General features: G+C 42.9%; 1 protein-coding gene across 3 annotated transcripts in view; it reads right to left on the bottom strand.

Annotated features, from left to right (window-relative positions):
- ANKRD44 (ankyrin repeat domain 44) overlaps nt 1-23946 on the bottom strand; it is a 326875-nt gene that overhangs the window by 22070 nt on the left and 280859 nt on the right. For all 3 annotated transcript variants that reach the window (XM_060106327.1, XM_060106328.1, XM_060106326.1), the window contains exons 17-18: nt 13183-13254; nt 4003-4204 (exon numbers count right to left, since the gene is read on the bottom strand). In XM_060106327.1, coding sequence (XP_059962310.1) covers nt 4003-4204; nt 13183-13254 — 274 coding nt within the window. The remainder of the gene's footprint in view (nt 1-4002; nt 4205-13182; nt 13255-23946) is intronic.

Raw genomic sequence — 23946 nt, 5'->3', positions numbered from 1 at the left:
CCAGGGAGGCCCCCCCCCTTTTTTTTTTTTTTTTTAGATGTTGGGGGTAGGAGTTTATTAATTTACTTATTTATTTTTGCTGTGTTGGGTCTTCGTTTCTGTGCGAGGGCTTTCTCTAGTTGTGGCAAGCAGGGGCCACTCTTCATCGCGGTGCGCGGGCCTCTCACTATCGCGGCCTCTCTTGTTGCGGAGCACAGGCTCCAGACGCGCAGGCTCAGTAGCTGTGGCTCACGGGCCCAGCCGCTCCGCGGCATGTGGAATTCTCCCAGACCAGGGCTCGAACCCGTGTCCCCTGCATTAGCAGGCAGATTCTCAACCACTGCGCCACCAGGGAAGCCCAGGACATCCTTTCTTTTCTCCTCCTATGGGACTGATCATCTCTTTCCACTTTCCAGTTATCCTTTCTGTTCCTCTAAGAGAGCCTCTCAATTCTGTATAATCATCCTGTGTCTAGCCTGCCTCCAGCCCTTTTTAAAAAGAAGGCAGGAGGGAAGAGGAGTGGGGAGGGGAGCACAGGAGGGGAAGAAGGGAGACGGGAACAGATCTTACCTCTCTTCCCCATCATTTTACATTCTGAGGTAGACGCTGAAGCAGTTACTCTGCTCCAACTGATTAGTGGTGTCTTAAAGCAAAACCTCAAGCCAGCAAGGTGTACACGAGCCATTGGCTCACTGCTCATTGACTGAATGGCACCCCCAGGAGACTCACAGATGGACCCCCAGTAGCTGGAGGACCCCTCCATCTGAGTTCCTCAAATCAAAGCCTTCATTTCTCGGCCTTCTCCCGGCGGCCTCCCACCCCCGCACCCCCCCACCCCATCACCTCTGTCCCCCCATTCCTTCCCTGCCAAGCTCTGACTGGGGTGTGGCAGGCCCTCACCCTGCCCCTCCTCACCCAGCTGCCCGGATAGGGGCTGGCAAGGGGCAGGAAGTGTGGCCCCAACCTTGGGTTGGCCTTGACCGGCCAGGGCAGAACCCACACAGGGCAGGGCAAGCACCTGGCAAGATGCTTCTTTTAGGAGCTGCGGTGCCCCAGGGCCCGGAAGCAAACCTCCGGGGACGACAATCCTTGAGGTAAGGGACTTTCCTCCAGCTTGCTGAATGGAACCCACAGCCTTACAAAAGGCCTGGCTTTCCATTCAGGGAGTAGGATGGGAACAAATATGTTTAAAATTCCAGACGTGACCTTCTCTCCTCTGCTGAACAATGAGAACGCCATAAAATACATCGCATTAACCTCGTTCTGGATGTGGAGAGAGAAGGGAATAGATGCGGCTATGTTAGGTTGATAGAGGCTCTTCTAAGAGCTGCGTTTTACAGCCCTTTTTACTGCATGCCAGTCACGAGAGAAGGCTAATTGAACAAGGACACATTTCTCAGGGACGATACGTATTAGAATTAGCTCACATTCATCGACACCACTCAAATTAACTACAGGAATAATGCCCGCATTTTGTAGACACTGCATTCAGCGAATGCTCAGCAACGTCCCCTTTAAGTACCTCAGGAGGAAATTTTGTGGAAATATTGTTGTTGCTGTTGTTTGGCTTTTTGTTTTAAAAATCACATTAAATCTGTTACCAATGGTGAAATATGCAAGGGGTTTAATGTATGCTCAAAAGTAAATAATTAGCAGAGGACTATAGCTAAATACTACAGGTGGTGGTGTTTTATAATACTCATGAAATGGAGGTACAGCATATTTTGATTGATTCCTCTTTCTATAGCAATTTGATATTCTTTAAATACTCATAATCATAATGGTTCCAAGGATTTTGATGTCTGCCTAAACAGAAAAAGGGGGGAAAATCATCTAAGTTCGTATCACTCATCCAGGATGCTGAAGAGCAAACCAATTTCTTCAGTAGTGTGTCTTTTTTTTTCGGGGGGGGGGCAGTGAGGGGGTGGGAGGTGAGGCCGTGTACAGTAGCTTTTTGAACTTAGCTAACAGCCCTCAGTAAATATAATCCCCCCTTATCGTAAAAGTGTAGCTGCCCTAGGATTCTCGTTGGCTTCCCACAAACTATGTTTTTCCGCAGTTGCCTTCCAACAAAAAGATGCTACCATCTCCTTTCGCTGTGCACTGCCAAGTCCAGCTTTGTTTCAGACTAGCTCAGCCTCCCCCGACGACGAGTGACAGCCATTTCTCATGCTGCTCAAAGATCACAAGTGTCACTACAACTATCTGTGCCAAACCCTCTAAAATCCATCCTGGTTCCTCTTCCTCACAGTACTCTCAGGATTTGAAACAAACAAAAAAACTGGCATCTCAAATGAGCTGGAAGAGATTCTGGAAAAGCAGATTCTCAAAGCACAGGCTAAAGCTTCTGCACAGCAGACATTTTGTGGAGAACAGAGTCAAATGACAGCCTGCATCTTTTTAATGAATGACACGAGGGAAACCCCAAAGGAGTGAGTCCTCTTGACCACTAGGGGGCTCCATTGGACCGCAACCAACATCACAGTGGCAAATGAGTGACAGTGATTATTCTTCATTGTTTACCTGTGCACAAGGGTGATTTTTCACAATCAAAATAGGCCCTTTGTAATTGTCAGGAAGTACATGGTAACTAAAGCACAATGCTTGCCTTAATAATAGGCAACTACTCTTTAAAAACGAGAACTAAATGTAAACTTTAATACCAAGAAAGCCTAGACTACCAAACTTTATAATAATACTTATAAATACCAAAAAGACCAAAAAGACTAAATGTGATGATGGGAAATAAGAATTTATAACTTAACCACACCAACCATTGCTAAAGTTTTTTCCAGGAACAATCATTTCCAGATAATTAGGCAACACCATGTTTTTCAATCTCCATATTGTTTTTCTTCAGTGGTTTGGAAATTCAGGGATGTGGATGGCAATACTTCCACAAAATCTAACATTCCAAGAACATTTTCCCAAGTACAAGAATCATAAAGTCTTTCGAAAACTGCTTTCACTCCTCTTCTTCCTCAGTACATCCATTGTTTCATGGTTATTTCTCTTTATAAGATGCTATCTGCTTTCCTGATAAAAGGCCATTATCGTTGAATTCCTGAGTCCAAAGGAAATTATGCCTTAGCTGAGCTAGAAACTCTTCCACATTGCCTTTACATCTGTGTATATGTCTAGAAGTGTCTGGACACAGTTTTATTTTATGTATATTGAAGAAAAGTCACAGAAAAGGCTAATTACTCACTTCTTGAAAAATACATGCACTTTTTAACAGTCCCTATTTTTACACCACATGCATCAAGGATCAGAGTAAAAGTGAAGAAGTACCATTTAGGCTGCACAATAACGTACTGAGTAGATTGCTATCTGACAACTCCTTTTATGAAGTAGCTGTGAAATATCATTCATTTTGTGTTTCGAAATGCTGTGTGATCTTATTCTATGTAATTTATCTGAAGATCACAATACACCTTGCCCTTTTCTCAGAAAGTTGTGTGACTGCCATTGGCCAAAGGTTCAGAACTCTCTTTGGAGTTAAGGAGAAGGCCAGATGCAGCACAGAGGATTTTTAGGGCAGAATGATGGATACATGCCATTATACATTTGTCCAAATTCATAGAATGTACAACACCGAGAGTGGACCCTAATGTAAACTATGGACTTTGGATGATTATGGTGTGTCAATGTAGGTTCATCCATTGTAATAAATGTTCCACTCTGGTGAGGGGTGTTGATAATGGGGGAGGCTATGCACATGTGGGAGACAGGGGGTATGTGGAAAATCTCTGTACCTTCTTTTCAACTTTCCTGTGAACCTAAAACTGCTCTAAAGAAAAATTGTCTTTAAAGAAGAAGGCCAGAGGCTCTCTGGCCATAGAATACCAGTTATCACCAAGTGGACAGTAAGCCAAAAGCATTTTGGAAGAGGGTAGGCATGTTTGATGTAGAAAGAAAATAGATATTTTAAGAATTGGGATGAAAGAAAATGCTGCCATCCTTTTACTTGAACTTACAAGTGGGCCACAAAACTAGGGTAAACAGACTCTTGACAAGACCTACCTGAGGCATGAAGTGGGGTTCTTTTGGTTACATTGTCTTTCACAAAGATGGATGCACCCTGATTGATAAGTGCTTCCACACATTCTGTGTGTCCCTTAAAGGCAGCTAGATCCAGAGCAGTGCGGCCTTTCTCATCCCTGATGTCCAGGTCCACCAGCGACTGCAGAAGGACCTCCAAGGCCTGGTGGTGCCCATTGTAGGCCTGCAAAGGAGAAACCAACCGCTCAAATGCTTGCTCACCTTAAATCCCACAACAATCCATGTGAGGGGCTAAGGCTCTCAGATCACGCATGGAGACCATTCCAAAGAGCACATCAGAAAGATGCTTGGAATACTTACTGAAACACAGGCAAAACCAGAGTTAGGTGGAAAAATTATAACGCACAGACCTCACAGTCACATATGCATTTTTTCATGTTCTTTCTCTTTTGTCAAATAATTTATTCCAAAGGTACTAAATGTATCAATGTATTCTTATATTTATATCTATTGATCTAATAATCTAATGCAGACTAATAGCTGAATGAATTAATATATTTTTTCATCTGCTAGTTCAGTCCTAAACCTATTAACGCAATCAGAATATTTTTTCAGGAGGCTTTTCTGTTAAACCTCGAGGGAAAAAACCACTAAAAACACTGTGGACTTTGTAATTCAACAGAGGCATAGTGACCTTCTGCCACAGGCCAACATTTTAAATTTCAACCTCCTGATCCTAGGTGAGTTTCTTAATTTCACTTAGACTTCGTTTCCTCATCTATAAAGGAGATCAATAAAAGCTGCCTTCCAGAGAAGACAAGAAGAGATAAAATTGCACAGGATTTGCATAGTGTCTTATACATAGTTGATGCTTCCTCTTCTCTCCTTTGTTTCCTCCATTGATTATAATGAAAATATAAAACCAATTATGGAAGTATATTCCATACATCAGTGCCAAGTTCAGACCTATTGTGAAGTCTTATGCTGCATTAAAGTTAGGAGGCTTCATACTAAAACACAAAATGAAAAGTCCGAAAGGTAATTTTTATTAAGTCTATAAGGTTAAAAAAAAAAAAGTAAATGCACATATAAGGCCAAGGACATTGAAATAAAAGAAAGAAAACAGATAAGGATATGGTGGGGGTGGGGATTCGGTGGAGGGAAGTAAAGAAGGAGACAGAGGAAAAGCCTGTCCCCAGTGTTGTCAGCAGCCAAAGTTTCCTCTTATGTCTCCTGCACTTTCTGTTTTTCTACGGCAGCAATTACTCAAGGCACGATTTATTTGAAAAACGGCTTAGCACAGACAAAAGACTAATTTCCTTAATATACAAAGAACTTATACAAACCATTTTAAAAACTAGGAAAATGTGTAAAGGACATGAAAAGGCAGCTCACAGAAAAAGAAATATAAAAGGTCAACACACATACGAAAAAAACCATGTAAATTTTTAGGGTACTATTTTTCAACTACCAAATGTCAATGATTAAGTTTGGGCACGTCAGTATTAGATAAGACGTGGTGAAAAAAAGCAATCTATGCCCTGGTGGTGGGAGTATACAATGGTGTGACATTTGTGGAGGGTGATTTGACAAAAATCTATCAAAAATTGTAAAAAAGTTGCAAATAGTACATATAACAATTTTATAAAAAGCAAATATATCCAGATAGACACATATCTGTATCTATGTATATTTCTGTATTCATAGAAAATTTTAGAAGGATACAAAGGAAACTGTTAACAGTGGTTACCTCCAGAAATGTGAGGTAAAGTAATGAACATGTGGACTCATTTCACCTTATCTTTTAAAAAACCATTTGAATGTTTTTCCCAAGTACATGTCAACCACAACAATAACAAAAACTAGATTAAATGACCCACAAGATTTAAGAGTGCTGATAGGAACTGTTTTTAAAACTCTCTCATTATATTATTTTTGTAAAAGATTATGATTATTATGCTACATATTAAACATATACATGTAGTATAATAACTCATATGCTGATGAATCCCAAATTTATATCCCAGTTCTAACTATTTCTTTTACTTTGCAAGACATATATATTCAACTGTCTATTGAAATTTCCACTTGAATACCTAATACGCATCTCAAGCTTAACATGTCCCAAACTGAGTGCTTAACTTCCCTCCTAAAATTTGCTCCATCTCAGTAAGTGGCAATTTTGTTCTTCTAGTTGCTCAGGCCCAATATTTTGGAGTCCTCTTTGTCTTCCCTCTTAAGCACAGGGTTGTAGCCCTACACAAGGGCTCTGGGACATTGGGGCAAGGGGGTGCTAACAAGTAGCTTCCCCACCCCTTCCCACGGCCTTGCCATGCCCTGGTACAGGGATGTGTCTGCTGAGAGGAAGGGACACTTTTGCTAACCACACAGAGGTGTCATCAGGTTCTCGGGCATCCGGCAGGAAATATCTATCCATATCCCTGTTGTAATTCACACACAGGTGTTGGGTGACTAGTAGCAGCCCTCAATGCCACGATCATCTCTACTTCCAAGCCGTAATCATCTCTACTGTTTCTTTAAAATATATCCAGAATCTATCCAGTTCTCACTATACCACATCCTCTGTTGCCAGGATTATGGCAAAAGCTTCCCTTTCAGTCCTTGCCCTCCTGCAAATGATTACTGAACAGCCACAGGATGAAATCTTTTGAAATTCAAGTTGGATATAGCACTCCTTGATGAAAACTCATTGATAATTCCCTCGCTGATAATAAAATCCAAAACTTCTCATGACCATTCAGGCTCTTAGGATGTGGCCTCCCTCGACCCTGTCCGTCAGCATAGTCCCTCACTCAGAGAGTGTTGGAACTCAGTGTTCCAACCACTCTAGCCTGCCCTCTGCACCCCCTATGATTAAGTAACGCATGTCCTCCTCTGGGCCACTGCATCTGTCCTTTCTGTTTCCCCTGCCTGGAAAGCCCTTCCCCCAAAGAGCCACACGGCTTTTTCAGTAATTCTGCTTCAACTGTCCCCTTATCTGGCGGCTTCTCAGAGCCCATATAAAATAGCCCACTACCCTTCTCCTCAACATATCGGATACTCTCCACCCCACTTATCCTGCTTTATTTTAGCTTTATAGCATTTATTATCGCTTGATATCTGTTACATATCTATTGATTTGTTTGTTATCTAAGACTGAAGGTACTTTCTGTGTATTGCTCACTGCTGTATTCTAGACTCGTGCACGGCACACTCAACAATTATTTGATGAATAAATGAATAAATATAATGACTGCTATTATCATTTATTAGTATTAGTGATAAGAATATATTTTAAGGGCTTCCCTGATGGCGCAGTGGTTGAGAGTTCGCCTGCAGATGCAGGGGACACGGGTTTGTGCCCCGGTCCGGGAAGATCCCACATGCCCCGGAGCAGCTAGGCCCGGGAGCCATGGCCGCTGAGCCTGCGCATCCGGAGCCTGTGCTCCGCAACGAGAGAGGCCACAGCAGTGAGAGGCCTGCGTACCGCAAAAAAAAAAAAAAAAAAAAAAAAAAGAATATATTTTTAAAATAGCAACTATTTATTGAGGGCACTGTGTTGAGCTCTAATCTTTGCAAACATCCTTTTTATAGATGGAAAAAAAACCAAAACAAGCGATGTTAATTAATTCACCCAAGACCACTGAAGCTAGTAAGTGACAAAGTCAGGTTTGAAACCCACAATCTGTGACCACTAGAATCTATGTTTTTAGGCAATGTCTTATCATTTTTCCTAGTAATTCCATTTAATTGACTTTCAAGCAAAATACTTTTGTGCCTGTGTGTAATGGCTCAGAGAGCTTAATAACAAATATTGAATCAGAAACCTAGGATGGAAAGCCTTTAGTCTAACCTAACTTCTGAAGCAACAGTTAATTTCACTGAGTATTTGCTGTGTGTCAGGCAGGACTAGACACATAGCACCTTATCTGATGATTATGAGAAGCCGTGGTTTGGATGCTATTGTCATCCCCATCTCACCAACAAGGACACGGGAAGGCTGAGATGTTACTCAGTCCTCAGCCTTATGTGGTGGAGCTAGAATTCAAAGGCAGACCAGTCAGACCCCAGAGCCTGAGCTGTAGGCTTCTCATGAGCTCCTACTATGGATAGGATGCAACAAGACCATAAGTTATATGCTTCTTTAACTTTTTATTACAGGAAGTTTCAAATTTATATAAAGAACAGAGGATAGTGTCACAAATTCCCAAATACCCATCACCTAGTTTCAGCCATCATCAACTTGCCATTGGTGATTTTAAGCCAACTTGGGAGCACCTATCCTCCTATAAAGGGCTGTGGCGACAGGAGCATCTACATCAGGATGTCAGTCAGTCTATCTCATTTGACTCTGGGCTTGAGTCTGTGGCTTATTTTTGCATAACACCTCTTCTAATTTTAAATTGTAATGGTAGTGACTGATTCAGCTTATGTAGAAATCCTGACTTTACATCAAAGGGAAATGGGTCCATGTAGATAATAGATGGTTCTAGATGCTATTTGCAAATGCTCGTTCCTTCGGTGGCAGTTACTAGGATGACAAAGATAGTAAACATTTACAGTTTCTGTCAATTTGACTTAACCTAGGAAAATAGAATTGGCAACCTATAAACTGCATGCATATCTACAAAGCACCATGGCTCACATATTTAGATTTTAATAAAGAGAAAACCCAGGGCAAAGAGAAACATATTCAGGAAGGAAGGTGATATAGAGGGATCAGCACTGTGCAGGACAGCAGAGTCACATCAAAGGGCACTTAACTTAGGCGCTGACTTAAGAACTTAACTCCTGTAAAAGACCCCTGCAGTTTCTCCTTTAATTCTCACAACAAAAAATAAACCCATTTGCACGTGTTAAAGAGGCTTAACATTAAAATAAAATGGAGTGAACCCTGCTGAAGGAAAGCTTCAGAATTCCAATCGATATTTTCTTCTATATCAGGCACTTAAAAATTCAAAGACAGGAGGACTGAAAGGCCAGATTTATATATAGAATTCCCTTTGTTTCTTCCATTAGTCAAGCCTGCAGCTCTTGAATTTCAGTATCCAAAAGCATTACGATATGGAGTTGAAGACATAAAACTATGTATACTGTACTTCCAGGGCAATTTAAAGGAAATAATAAAGGTAAATTTGATAATACAAGAATTTTCACTTACCTTCACACTTTAGGGCTTAACCCTAGAAACAAACTACCACATAATATGGAATTCTATTCTGTGGTTAAATGCATGATTCTGTCTTTAGGCAGTTATGTGGCTCTTAGAGTCTATAAGAAAGTATAAAATAAAGCTTTAAACTCTCTGAAAGAGACTCAGGTAGTCAGGAAAGAAGACCTTTCTCATATCAGCAGTGCATGATGAACATTGCCTTATTTTTCTTTCTATTCCCATCCTAAATCAGGTGTTTAGTGGGTAATTTCACAAATAATTTCTAAAATATCTCCAGGAAGAAGTAATCACACAAAAGAGCAAATATGCTGGTTCAAAAAGCATGTAGTATTTTGGCTTTCAATAGACAACCCAGTTTAAGCCTTCACTAGCGGTGGCAATCAAACATTTCAAATTTGTTTTACAGAAGACTTTTAAAAATCTCATTAAGTAACTTAAATACTTCTTAAACATAATTAATTTCTTTGAACTTTTTAGATTGGAACTGAGGGCAGCAAGGAGAAAGAATTTGGGATCTCAACAGAATCCATGAAACAATGGGTCCAACTGGAAATCTCGACAGCTGGAGCCTTTCATTTGCATAGCCTTGTTTCTTGATTTAATTTTTTTCAAGTGGATGAAATGCTTATGAAATTCACTGGGCAGATAACCCTGGAGACTTGACTCATTCAGCCAGGAAATAGTAACTGAAGGCCGGTCAGGTTTCTTGGGGTAGTCAAGGTTTGGGGGCATCTGGTTCTCTTTCACTGTAGAATCTTCTATGGAAGAAATAATGTGCCTTGGGTTTTAATCAAGTTAATTGCTGCAGAGGGCCCTAGGGAGGGCGATGGGCATACTTGCGGGGTTCTTGGAGCAAATAATAATGTCTTTAAAAAGTATTGGCTTTTAGAGGTAATAAATAAAATAGTTTTAGAATTGACCCACTGCTATCACCCTGGTCAAAGTTATCACCATCATCGCTTACCTGGTTGCCTAGTTTCTGCTTTGTTCCCTGACAATTTAAACTCAATGCAGACATTAAAGGGATCCTTCTAAGATAAAAGTCATATCACATCATCTGTCTCCTCAAAACCCTCCAAATGGTTTCCTCTTTTGCTCAGTGAAGAAGTCAAATATCCCCCTGGAGTCTGTGGCCCTACCCCGTCTCCCTGCCCCCTCTACAAGACTCGGACCCCTACCACCCTCCCTGCATCCCTGTGCTCCAGCCATGGTGGCCTTGCTGTTCTGGGAACATGCCAAGTGTGCTCTCACCCCAGGGACTCTGCACTCTGCCCAGAGCATTCTTCTGTCCGAGACCAAATGGTTAGCTCGTCGCATCCCTGGTCAAACGTGAGATGCTATGTTGTGGGAAACAGCGCCCAGTCTGCCACCTTGATGCTCTCTGTCTCACTGCTCCCATTTGCAGCAGCACTTCTGACCACCTGCCACGTTGTATATTTACTTGCCTATTGTCTCTCCTAGACTGCACACTCTACAAGGACAGTGGCCGGGTTTTGTTTGTTGCCATCTCTCCAGCTCCCGAAACAGTATTTGGTACACGCACAGTCAGTACATGTCAAAGGAAAGAATGATAGTGATGTTACTGATAGCGAGAGGATGATAGTGCCAGGTGCTGTTCTAACTGCTTTCCATGCATTAACCCAGGTCATCCCCCCAGAGGCCCTATGACAGAGGTACTGCTATTCTCCCCATATTATGAGTGGGAAAACTGAGACACAAGAGGTTAGGTACCTGGCCAAGATCATACAAAAAACAATTAGGGCTTCGCTGGTGGCGCAGTGGTTGAGAGTCCGCCTGCCGATGTAGGGGACACAGGTTCGAGCCCTGGTCTGGGAGGATCCCACATGCCGCGCGGAGCAGCTGGGCCCGTGAGCCATGGCCACTGAGCCTGCACGTCTGGAGCCTGTGCTCCGCAACGGGAGAGGCCACAGCAGTGAGAGACCCGCGTACCGCAAAAATAAAAATAAAAATAAATAAATTAAATAAATTAACAAATTGGAAAGGGTTTGGGGATCCTTAACTGACTCACTCCTTTTAATTTACAGATGGAAAAACCATGTCCAGGTGAGTTGCTAATGAGAAGACTGGTGGCTAGGATCCCCTAGGTGTAGAACTACCAAAACCCAACTCTCTCCAATGATATTGTACCACCCTGTCTTTACAGGACTGGGAACCCACAACACTTAGCAGAGCATCTGGCACCCAGTAAGCACTCAACAATAATTTTTGAAAGAAAAGAAAAAAAGAATGAGAGATGATAGAATTTTTTGGAAGCTAGGAAAGTCTCTTCTCATATTACCAGCAGGCTTAGCAATGCAATCAACCCCACCCTCATAGGGCATGAGAATTCTACCTGAGATAACCTGTCCAATAGGCCTCTCCCAGCTCTGGGGTAACTTCCCCAGGCACAGCAGATGGCTGGGCAGAGATTCTAGGGTCAACCTTTAGAGCAACCTGTGCTAAGAGCCAACTGGTATGAAATTTTCTACATGTAAATATCCCACTCTCCATCCACCTCTTCTACTCTAAGCCCATGTCTGGAAGAAAGACGAATGGACATTTTAGCCTGATTTCACTGGACTCAGTGTGTGCGTGTGTCCGTGTGTATAGTCGCTGCATTGGTAGATGTGGCAGAGGGTGGTGAGTGGGATGTTATCAGGTGTGCTGGTATGTGGGGAGACTGGCAAAGAAGCAAGGGCCCCATGAGTGTGCTCGGTTCATCCCAATCCTTATGGCATGGCCTCATCCCTTCTCACCTTGCCTGACTGCTTATGTATGCCATCAGTACAACACTCCTCTCTGCTCTCCAAAATCTCCATCTCAATTTTTCATCAGAAGGAAACTGAATAAGTGCTTATGTGTGCGTGGTACTGACTGAAATGTCATAACCATTAAACACAGAGACCCAGCATCCTACTCTTCCCAGCATCTAGCCTCTGGGTGCATCCAAACACCTTCTTTTTTTTTTTTTGCGGTACGCGGGCCTCTCACTGCTGTGGCCTCTCCCGTTGTGGAGCACAGGCTCCGGACGCGCAGGCTCAGTGGCCATGGCTCACGGGCCCAGCTGCTCTGCGGCATGTGGGATCTTCCCGGACCGGGGCACGAACCCGTATCCCCTGCATCGGCAGGCGGACTCTCAACCACTGCGCCACCAGGGAAGCCCCCAAACACCTTCTTGATGGCCCTGGACCAATGCCTCACAGCTCAGCAGAGCCCTGCGTAGGTGAGCTGGCTGTTGCCAGTCTGAGCGGTCCCTAGGGAACAGCTGCTGCTGATCAACGGTGAGCAAGACCTTAACCGAAGTAGAGTGGTAGTGAGCTTCCCAGCTCGGTCACCCTCAGAGAGAGTTTGGGGATCCTCACTCTGAGCTATTGCATGTCTCTTCAATGACTGGGATGTGGAAAGGAAGCTTTACTGGTGACAGAATAACTCCTGTTCCCCTCCCTCCCAGATCTCACCCAGTACAAGAATCAGCGCCTGATACCTCCTCTGAGACCCCGATTCCAAGTCCAGGCAGAAGCGGAAGAGTTGCAATTATGCATATTTTCATCTTGCTGTCACAAGTCTGTATTTAAATATCTCAAGTTTTTAACTGTGGCATTCGATTATCTGTAAGTTCAGTACTTGCTGTCTATACTTAAATCTCTAAAACCAAAATAAAACATTTCCTCAGTTTACTGATTTAACTACTAGATAATAATAATTTAGAGACTTAAAATGTATAACAATCATTATTAAGGGCACTGTGATACAGCTTCATGCATGTTGTCTCTTTTCCTGTATCCTCACTTCACAGATGGGGAAATCGAGGCTCAGCCAGGGTAAGTAATGTGTCTGAGGTCACCAGTGAGAAGCTGGGATTGGAATTTGAGACATGCTTTCTCACCGCAGCCTGAGTCTTTACCCATGTACTGTTTCCATCATGAGTTATTATGCATTGCTATGCTTTCCTTTTAAGAGCAGCCTAGTTTTAGGAACACTTAGGTTCTTTTTGTAACAGGGGAAGCTGCCCACAGCATCTCACTTACAGCTAAGTGGAGTGGACTCTTGGTAGCACCAGCATCTGACTCTTCAAAAACACTGTTGGTTCTTTCCAAAAGCTGTGGAGACACAAAGAAAACAACAGTACGTGAGTGCAATTTGCAGAAGGAATCCTACTTTATGGATACAAATGTTGACATAAATGAGAAAGCAGGCTTCAGAAACTTAAGAAATCATGCAGCTTCTCAGAAACATAAGAAATCTGATATAGCATATCTAAAACAAATATGCTAACTGAATATTTCAACTTCTAGGTCATCTTAGCATTTGTTATTCAAAAGAAAGCTTTCATACTTGAAAAGTTGCTCAGCTTCACCAATCTAGGCAAATAATTCATGTTAAATCCACTTCCCACCCAGCAGATCGTCACAACGAGAAAATTACAATACCCAGGGTCCATTCCATTATCAAACACATATTTATGGAGATAGCGTTGCAAAAGACTTAGGAAGCTCTTGTCCTCACGGAGCTTACATTCTAGAGTGGGAAAGCACAGACAAACAAATAAACAACATACACATAAGAAAATGTCTGGTAGTGAAATATGCTGTAATGAAAGTAAAGTAGGGTGATGGGATATGGAGTGACTGGGAAGTTACTCTACAGCTGATGGCCAGGGGAGGCCTCTCCAAGCAAGGAGATGACAGTTCAAGTGAGACCTGAATAAGAAGAGTGAAATCAAGTCAAAGTGTGGCAGGAGAGCATTCTGGGAGCAGGAAGGAGTCAGGGCAAATGCATCAAGTGGGGATGAACACGGTGAGTTCAAGGAATGGAACAGATAGTGTGACTAGGGTATGATGTTGGTGAGGGTGTCAGGAAAAAGACATTTCTTTGACTCTTGTTGGGAGAACAAATTGTTAAAACCTTTCCAGGCAATTTTGTGCATATCTAGGAATATCTAGGAATTAATATATCTAGGAATTAATCCCCACTAAATAATTAGACAAGTGCACAATGACACATGCATAAAGAAATATATTCATTCAACAAACACTTGACAAATGACTACCCATGAGGCATGGACGTGTATACACTGCCGGGCGTGGGGTGGATGGATGGTGGGGGGTGGCCGCGTGGCGCGGGGGGATCAGCTCGGTGCTTCGTGGCCGCCTGGAGGGGTGGGATGGGGAGGGTGGGAGGGAGGGAGACGCAGGAGGGAGGGGATGTGGGAACAGATGTATACGTATGACTGATTCACTTTGTTGTAAAGCAGAGACTAATAAAAAAAAATATATATATATATTTAAAAATCAAATTTTTCATGGGGGGCAGGGCAGGCAATAGAAAAAAGAAGTTATATAATTAATTAGAAAGCCGTAGGTGCGATGGAGAAAGATAAAACAGCGAGAAGGAGGGTTCGGAAGGCTGGAGGAGAGGTCCATTTGTAACTTTAAATACAGAGATCAGGAAAGGCCTTACTGAGCAGGTGATGGATGAACAACGTCTGGGGGCGATGAGAGAGCCTTGTGGATATCTGAGGGAAGAGCATTCCAAGCAGAGGGGCCAGCAATTGACGAGTCCTTTAGCGACAGAGATGCTTAAGATCATCAGTGAGACTGGAGCAAGGTGAGCAAGGATGAGAATGACAGGAAAGGAAATCAGAAAGATGGTGGCACCATGGGTAGTAATATCACAAGGAGCCTTCTGGGTTGTTGTAAAATGTCTGTGACTTCTATCCTGAGTGAGATAGAATTTCACTGCAGTGCTTTGAGCAGAGGGGTGACATGTTCTAACTTTTAGACTCTAGGGAGGGCACAGAGACCACTGAAGATCTGGGGCAAAAGTCCAAGACAGTGGCTTGGACCAGCAGGGAGCAAGTGGGGATGGAGAAAAGTGTTGGACTGTGTATATTTTTGGAGGCAGAATCAACAGGATTTGCTGATGGACTGAATGTGAATGTGAGAGAGAGAATTAAAGGATGACACTCAGGATTTTGCTGTAAGCAAACTGAAGGATGGAGGTTCCACGAACCGAAATGGAGACGTGAGTGGAATATATGTAGTGGGAAAAAGCAGAAGTTCGATTTTGGAAATGTTAGGTTTGAGATGTTTTTAAAGCATCAAAAGTACATGTTAATTGGCAGCTGTAGGATACATGGGTGTGGACTTCAGGGTATTTAAAGCCATAAGGCTGGATGAGATGAGCCAGGGAGTAAACACAGAAGGGAGACTGGATCCTGGGCACCCAACATTAAGAGCTAGAGAGATGAGAAGGAACCAGCAGGGAGATGCAGATTGAGCAGGTGAGCTAGAGAGAACATCAGGAGAGCAGGAGGTTCTGAAACCAAGTGAAGAAAGAGTTTTAAGGAGAGAATGCATAGCCGTGTCAAAAGTCCTGATAGGTCAAGTAAAATGGGGCCTGAGAATTGCCCATTGGGTTTAGGAACATGGAGGCTATTAGTGACTCTGCTAAGAGCAGTTTATCAAGACACTGTTTATATGGGAAAAAAAAAAACAACCAACAGAAAATGAATAAATAGCAATAGGGATGGAGTAAATAAATTGTAGTGGTATATATCACCCCTTCTGATAAGCTCTCCCTCTCTTTATGTTGCTGTTAAGTTCTTCTTTGTAGAGTGATGCATCCAAAAGGGACAAAAACCCAACACCCAAAGCCTTGATGTGTGGTGAATATGGCAGTATTCAATGTCCACTCCAGCCTCCTGACTGATGGGATTGGGCTGCCCTCTACTGCAGAGACTAGACAGCTCAAAACTACATTTCCTAGACTCCCTTGAACTAGGGTTTCAGATCTGATTTAGGTTCTGCCAACTAGATGCAGTCTGAAATTTTAGAGACAGAAGTAAGCAGACTGCATCTCTGATTTCTGATGGTAAGCAGAGTCATGGAGACTTTAGCTTGTCTTTCAGCTTCCTGCGTGCAGGCTACTGTCTTCGTGAAGGTAGAGAAGCAAGACAGGGATACAGGCATCCGTTTTTGGCAGTGTGGATTAAGCAGATGCTGTGTGGCTCTAGGGCCAATAGCAGTGGCAGTGACAAGTCTGTCCCCGTACGCCAGCTGGGGTGGTGTGTCTATGGAGCAGCCATTCCAGGGCTGCTTTCTGATTCCCCATCTCCCTGACCATGAGGAAGGGGCAGCCACCCTGGCAGTCCAAGTGCAGTTTAGGTTTATTTCTGGAGGATCAGCCTAGGGCACCCTCTTCTAGACCTTCCAACAATATTATATAAACACCTATTTTAAAAAAATCAAATCTCCTTCTGCTTAAAACAGCTAGCATGGCTTCTGTTTCCTTCAAATGCACCCTGACTGATTCAAAAAGTAATACCGATTATTTAAGTTTTCTTAATGGGGATGGCGAAGGGGAAATTACACCCCTCAACACACTAGAAAGCAAAACTTCCTAACATGCTCTTTACCCATTTTTTTCTCCCGGAAAGTCCCAAACTTGTCAAGTGGAAAAACACATTTTAAAGCCATATGTGTGGAATGATACCATTTCCATTTAAAAAACTGTATTGATATGACTATACATGCAGAAAAAAAGATGAGAAATATATACCCTAAAATGTTTAACACAGTAACCTAAAAGTGGGAATACAGATGATTTTCATTTTCTTCTTTATCTTTCCTGATTTTTTTTTTGGCCATGAATGTGTATTGTTTTTGTAATAAAAACACTAAAGCTATTTCTGTTTGGAATAAAAGCCATTAACCTTCCTTTTCACTTACTAGAATGATGTACACAGACCCCTAGATAGGTCCAGAACTCCTTTCTCGTCAATGCATGTGAAACAAAATGTTTGCATTCTCTGGTAGATCAAATAACAGTGTAAAATTTACCATCTAAAAGCACACAATTTCAAGTTTTCAAATAATACAATACAAATAATTATATTGGAAGTATGAGACATTTTATGTTTGTTTTTATTAGTGTGAGAATAGAATTTGGAACTTAAGCAATCTAGGATACATTAGAATAATGAGAGAAAATTTAATTTTCACTTCAAAACTAATAACTTTAAAACCATCTGCCATACATAGTTGAAATAAAAGTAGCTTCAACTGCTTGAAAAGGCTAGAAAACAGCTGTTCTTTGCTTTGTTTTGCAACATCATCACCTGCAAGAGTTCCTGGAATTGACAGTGTGTACCAACTCCAAATCCTGTCCTAGAATGAACTTTTAATCAAAGGAACACAGAATCATTTCCACCATTATCACAAACACGATGAACAGAAGCAAGAAGACAATGTACTGTTTACAGTCAAAAAGTAGGCATATTCCCAGAAGATTTATCGTGGAAGATTTTTCCACACGTGTACTTTGATCATTCTAATAGCATGTGATTTTTTTTTTTTTTTTTTTTTTTGCGGTATGCAGGCTTCTCACTACTGTGGCCTCTCCCGTTGTGGAATACAGGCTCTGGACGCGCAGGCTCAGCGGCCATGCCTCACGGGCCCAGCCACTCTGCGGCATGTGGGATCCTCCTGGACTGGGGCACGAACCCGTGTCCCCTGCATCGGCAGGCGGACTCTCAACCACTGCGCCACCAGGGAAGCCCAGCATGGGGTTTTTACTTCAGTCATTCACTACACGTTTGCTGAATGTCATCTCTGTCAGGGAGCCTGGGTTAGGCACCAGGATTCAACTGTGCAGCGAACAGATGTGGCCACTGACCTGAGAGAACTTAGAGGCTAGTGGGGAACCCATAGAAGTTAACGGGTAGTGAAAACAGTGTGGCTAGAGCTAGGATGCAAGATGCTATGGGAACATGAAGGAAGAGGTACCTGACATAACCCTGGGGGTCGGAGAAGACTCTTCTGTAAAGGAAGGTTTAGCCTGAGACCCGGATGGTAGGAATCTGCGAGGCAAAGAGAGAAGGGAATTTCTACGCAGAAGGAAGAGCATGTGAGAACACAACAAATATGAAAAGCTTTAAGTTTAATAAGACTAGATAGCATGTAGGGGTAAGGAAAGAATGAGGAGCAGTAAGGCTGGAAACGTAAGCAGACGACAGATCAGGTATGGGGTGATCATATCATTATCGCCCAATCAGGACATTTATGAGATTGACAATTGCACCGGGATAACAGCTGTAAGCCAGGACATCAAATCAGGATAATTAGTGAGAGTCATTGCAGTGCTTTCAGCTGGGAAGAGGCATGATCACAATCAGATTCTTGGGTTTCGTGAAAATCTCTCTGTGCGGTGTGGAAAATGAACTGCAGTGGTGCTGGGGGTGAGAACTGCAACCCTATAAGCAGGGAGATCAGTTAGGATATTTCAACTATGGGATTTCTAAATTATGAATTATTAAGTTGTTGAGAAGGGGCAGTGGCCTGTACTACAGAAGAGGCAGAGGAAACGGAAGGAAGTGGGGATATTCAGGACTTTCATTCACTCCTTTATTCACTCATTCAATAGTTATTGAGTACTGTGCTAGGCACCGAGATTTCCAGTTCTAAAATGGTCATTACCCACATGAACCTGAGAGCCTAGAAGGTGTAATAGACATCATTCATCGACTGACCAGCGGAGGAAGGGGAAAGTGTAGAGTCAAGGATGACACCCAATTTTCTTGCTTTGGTAACAGGGTGAATTGTGAGGTCTTCTTTAAGATAAGAAACAAAGAGGGCTTCCCTGGTGGCTCAGTGGTTGAGAGTCCGCCTCCCGATGCAGGGGACGCGGGTTCGTGCCCTGGTCCGGGAGGATCCCACATGCCGCGGAGCGGCTGGGCCCGTGAGCCATGGCCGCTGGGCCTGTGCGTCCGGAGCCTGTGCTCCGCAACGGGAGAGGCCACAACAGTGAGAGGCCCGCGTACTGCAAAAAAAAAAAAAAAGATAAGAAACAAAGAGAAGGCACAGGTCAGGGGAGGGAAATTGTGTTGAGCTTTAGTCTGAAGTGCTGCTGGGACATTTAAGGGGAGATGTCCAGTGGACAGATGGATATAATGTGTGAAGCTTAGAAGAGCGATCTCGGCTGGAGTAATGGATTTGGGAATCATCAGCAATGGCTGAGACAGGAAGCCCCCACCGTGGATGAGGCTGCCAGGGAGAATGTGTAGTGAGAGAGGGTGTAAACCTCAGGAATCCCAGTATTTAGGGTTTGGAAGAGGAAGAGAGTCTGCAAAAGGGGTTGTGAGGAGGGGAGGGTACAGAGGGGTAGGAGGAAAACCAGGAGAGTCAGGAGGTGATGGTGATGGTGGTGGTGATGGTGGTGGTGATGGTGATGGTGGTGGTGATGGTGATGGTGATGGTGGTGGTGATGGTGGTGATGGTGATGGTGATGGTGGTGGTGGTGGTGATGGTGATGGTGGTGGTGATGGTGGTGGTGATGGTGATGGTGATGGTGATGGTGGTGGTGATGGTGGTGATGGTGATGGTGGTGGTGATGGTGGTGATGGTGATGGTGGTGATGGTGGTGATGGTGATGGTGGTGGTGATGGTGATGGTGATGGTGATGGTGGTGGTGGTGGTGGTGGTGATGGTGATGGTGGTGGTGATGGTGGTGGTGATGGTGGTGGTGGTGGTGGTGGTGGTGGTGGTGGTGGTGGTGATGGTGGTGGTGATGGTGGTGGTGATGGTGGTGGTGATGGTGATGGTGATGGTGACTGGCAGCGGTGGAGGCCGTGATGACGGTGATATGAAGGCGCTGGTGGTGATAAGTGATAATGATGAAGATTCTCACTGATGACAACCGAAAGGTATTAAGCATTTACTATGAGCTGAGCCTTCCATGGATTACCTCAATCTATCCTCAAGTAATCCATTAAGTAACTTGCTCAAGTTCACACAGCCTGGAAAATACAGATGAGGAAACCGAACCAGGTCTAGTTCAAAACCCATGTTATCTACCCCACAAAACAATGTCTTCCTATCAACTGATAAGCTGAAACTTTTCCCTGATATTAAAAAAAAAAAAAACCCAACAGGGATGAGGGTAGGAGACAAGAAGAGTTTTTATGTGTGTGTGTGTGCATGTGTGTGTGTTTTTTTAAAGTATGTGGGTCTTTTTATGTCTCTTAACTTCAACAATTCCCTTTGATCTTTGAGATTTTCCTCTTTGTTTCCTAGGAGTGGTAAGTAGTCATTTTAGTTACACAGCAGTCACAGGGGACCTTAATTGGAATCTAGCTCCTCTAATATGCCTCTTCTGTTAGCGATTCTTCTTTGTTAGTTAAGAAGGCAATGTGAAAAAGGGGGGCAGAAAAGCAATTTGTAGGTCATTCAAAACTGACGTTTATGTTTAGAATTTTCTTTCTAATTTAAAATTGATTCTAAACATATAGAGTCCACGGGATGATGCAGATACACAGCACTGCTCAGAGACTCGACTCTGCATAAACGACTCAGGGGAAGAATATGGGGGCCGGAGGGAGACAGAGAGCTCCTACCATGACTCATTATACAAACTTGTACTTCAGCCTGTGGTCTGCAATATTACTGGAAAATAACATTGCTCTACAGAGATCACCCGCAACCTACCTTGTCAAAATACGGAATAGAATGGTTCTTTTGAAACACAGTTATAGCTAAGAATACATGCCAAACAAGCAGCATCATAAAAAGTCAATGAGTTCTGCACATAAAGCTTATAGTTATAAATCAAAGAATATAATTTATACGTAACATTTACACAATCCATGCATTCACATGCTAGTTTTCACATTGAATTACACTCGTAAATCCAATGTACACGTCCAATATGTCACCATCAGTTTCTACTGGCTCAATAAAAAATTTGCACTCATTCCAAGGATCGACCGCCTAAAAAATCTATTAAAATGACTGCTTTAATAAAGCCTTTATCTGGACTACTTAATCTTATTCCTTGTTATCTCCAAAACCCCAGAACTGCTTCTTTTCTCAATTGATCAATCATTTATGAAGCTCGTATGGAGAATCTAGCACTGCCTGACCTCCACCTCTTCTCCCACAGTGTCCTCCTACCACCTTGCGTTTGCCAAGACTCCCTTGGCTGAAAAAACCAGAAGGTCTGAGATTCAAGCTACTCCCAACCCCCACTGACAAGTAAAGATGGGCATCTGAAGTGGGAATTGAGAGAAAAAAGCTAAGATGAGAGCAAGCAGGCTTTTCAACCATCTTATTTGTAAAACGTGAACTCTCTGGTTCAGCTCGGGGTGGGGGGTGGCTGGGATGCTCTATAACTTTGGGGGGCCTGAGAAAACAATTGTATTTAAGATTATAACAATTCATAGGACATTTTCTGAATTTGGAAGGCATTTCCACAGGACCGGAGGACTCACACAAAGAACACCTCAACGTCTTGGATTTTAAAACAGCAGAGGTAATAGAAGGCCAAGTTTAAGCCTCTTTCTCTAAAAAGTGAATCTGTGATAACAAAATCAAGAATAAATATGAACTTGACCATAAGCCAACTGGCCGCTGGGTTAACAAAACAGTGATCTAATCCAAAATTGCAAGGAAACACACAAATATTACCCTTTAGCTGGAAACCCAAGCTTTGTAAGTAGTATAGCTTATGACTAGTTATTTGAAAATATGGCAGGAAAAAATTCAGGGATTTCAAGAGACCTTCAGCTGAACTAAACCAGTTTCTAAATGTGCTATTTAAGAAAGCAGAAACCAAGTATGGTTCGGAATATAAAAACAGAAAGGTGTAGCCAGTGGGTCTGTGAGGTAACCCTTGCTCTTGTCAGTGCTGGTTAGACTTGGACTTCATAACTAGCTTCCACAGGTGAGGAGGGCGAAGAGGAGTTAGAGAACCAATCAGAAAATATCCTTGGGGACCATGTCAAGGAGGTGCTCTGAGGAAAGTTTTAAAAATGGAGTTATTTATCTTTTGGCAGTGAGGACATTTATGAGTCTTCAAGTCAAAGGGCTGGAAGCAGACCAAGGTCCCTGGAAAGTTGGCACCTCTGTCAGAAATTCTATTTCACATTCCACTTGTCTGTGCTTGAGAATGAGATGCTGTTTAGGCAACCTCAAGGCCAATCCTGAGTCCACTGTGCTGTGACCTGACTCTGGCTCAGGCCAGAAGAGGGGGCTGAGTCTGCAGAAGTGTCAGACCACCCCAGCCTATGTCAACGCTCCATTCAGAGGCTCCCAGGGGCACAGGATAGAGGTTGGGGGATCCCACAGGTCTCCCAGTCTCAGGCTTAATATAATGTTTCAGGCCATACTGGACCTCAGTGGACGCCAGGCCTTTGAGCCTAGCCCAGAATAAACTAGCTCCCTTCATGATGGCACATCAGTAACAGCAGTGACTGTTTCTCATGATTCTGCTCACACCCCTTCACAGCTATTAGAGAAAGCCGTGTTGTTTGAAATTGTTATTAACAATTACTGGAAACTCAGTGGTTCCTAGAAATGCATGAATCTAATCTAATTTCTGCCTTCTCCACTCAATTCCATAAGTAAGGAACCATTAACTTTCTCTACTTGTGTAAGTCAAGGTCTATGCAACTTCAAAAGGAGAAAACACATTTGTCAGGAGGGCACTACTAGAAGCTTAGCTAGATTAAGTTTCCAACTCTTCTTGGGAGCTGCTTTTGATAACTCTGCTTATCTCCTCCCTCCAGTGTATATTCAGTTCCTGGTGATTTCCTTGCCAATTAAAAGGCAGAAGAGCCTGTAGTATGTGTAAGGAAGGCTAATGAAACCTGCTGTGAAGATAAAGGCAAACGCAAGGTACACAATGCGTGGTGTTCAAAAACTATCTTGCAAGAGCCTTAAAAATGTTCATGAACTTTGACCCATAAACCTACATCCTGAGAAAGTTTTAAGCCCAAAGCCATCCAATAGTGAAACAGTATAAACAACCTAAATAGAAGAATGTCTAAGTTATGACTGATCCAATAGTTGAACATTATTTAGCTTAAAAAATGTTTACCAAGAGTTTTTTTGTTTTTTTTGTGGTACGTGGGCCTCTCACTGTTGTGGCCTCTCCCGTTGTGGAGCACAGGCCCAGGACGCGCAGGCTCAGCAGCCAAGGCTCACGGGCCCAGCCGCTCCGCGGCATGTGGGATCTTCCCAGACCGGGGCATGAACCCGTGTCCCCTGCATCGGCAGGTGGACTCTCAACCACTGTGCCACCAGGGAAGCCCTACCAAGAGTTTTTAATAACACTGGGAAAGGATCATGTCAGAATAGTTTATGGAAAAGTAATCAATGCATAAAATTGCATATTTAATACTATCTCATGTATGTAAAAAATAAAATATGTGAGAAGGAGACTGGAAGGAAATATACCAAAAGAGTTAATAAAAACTGCTTTGTAGTATAGGGACTTTGGGTGTTCGATTTCTTTCCACTTTTCTACATATTCTAAACTTTCTACAACAAATATAGATTACTCTAATAAAGAATAACATAAATTTCTTTTTAAAAGTGAGATGGTTGAGTCAGATGATTTCCAAGGTCCCTTTAGCATCCTATCCAGTCAAAATTTAGGGTGGGGGGTGGTCAATGTTTTCATGACCATGACTGGTATATCTTTATTAAATCAATAACACCATTCTGGCTAGTATTACTATTGGTTGAGTACATTCCTTCATGGCCACTAAATTGCACATTCCTTAGGGGCAGGGACTACCTATATCTTGTAGGAGGTATTCAATACTGTTTATTGAATTTAATTTAAATCTGATAAGTGAATGAGACAGCACTAGTGGAATTAATTACAGAGTGATAACACATTTGCTGCCTTGACACTGCAGAACTATCAAGAACATTACTGGGATCTTATATTTTGGATGGATTTTTCCCTTTAGAAAAACCATGTGAATACCATATGCATTGCTACATTTAATA

Source organism: Mesoplodon densirostris, chromosome 8 (genome assembly GCF_025265405.1).
Source record: "Mesoplodon densirostris isolate mMesDen1 chromosome 8, mMesDen1 primary haplotype, whole genome shotgun sequence".
Lineage (NCBI taxonomy): Eukaryota > Metazoa > Chordata > Mammalia > Artiodactyla > Ziphiidae > Mesoplodon > Mesoplodon densirostris.
The sequence above is the reverse complement of the archived record's forward strand: the minus strand, read 5'-3'. Positions and strand labels throughout refer to the sequence as shown.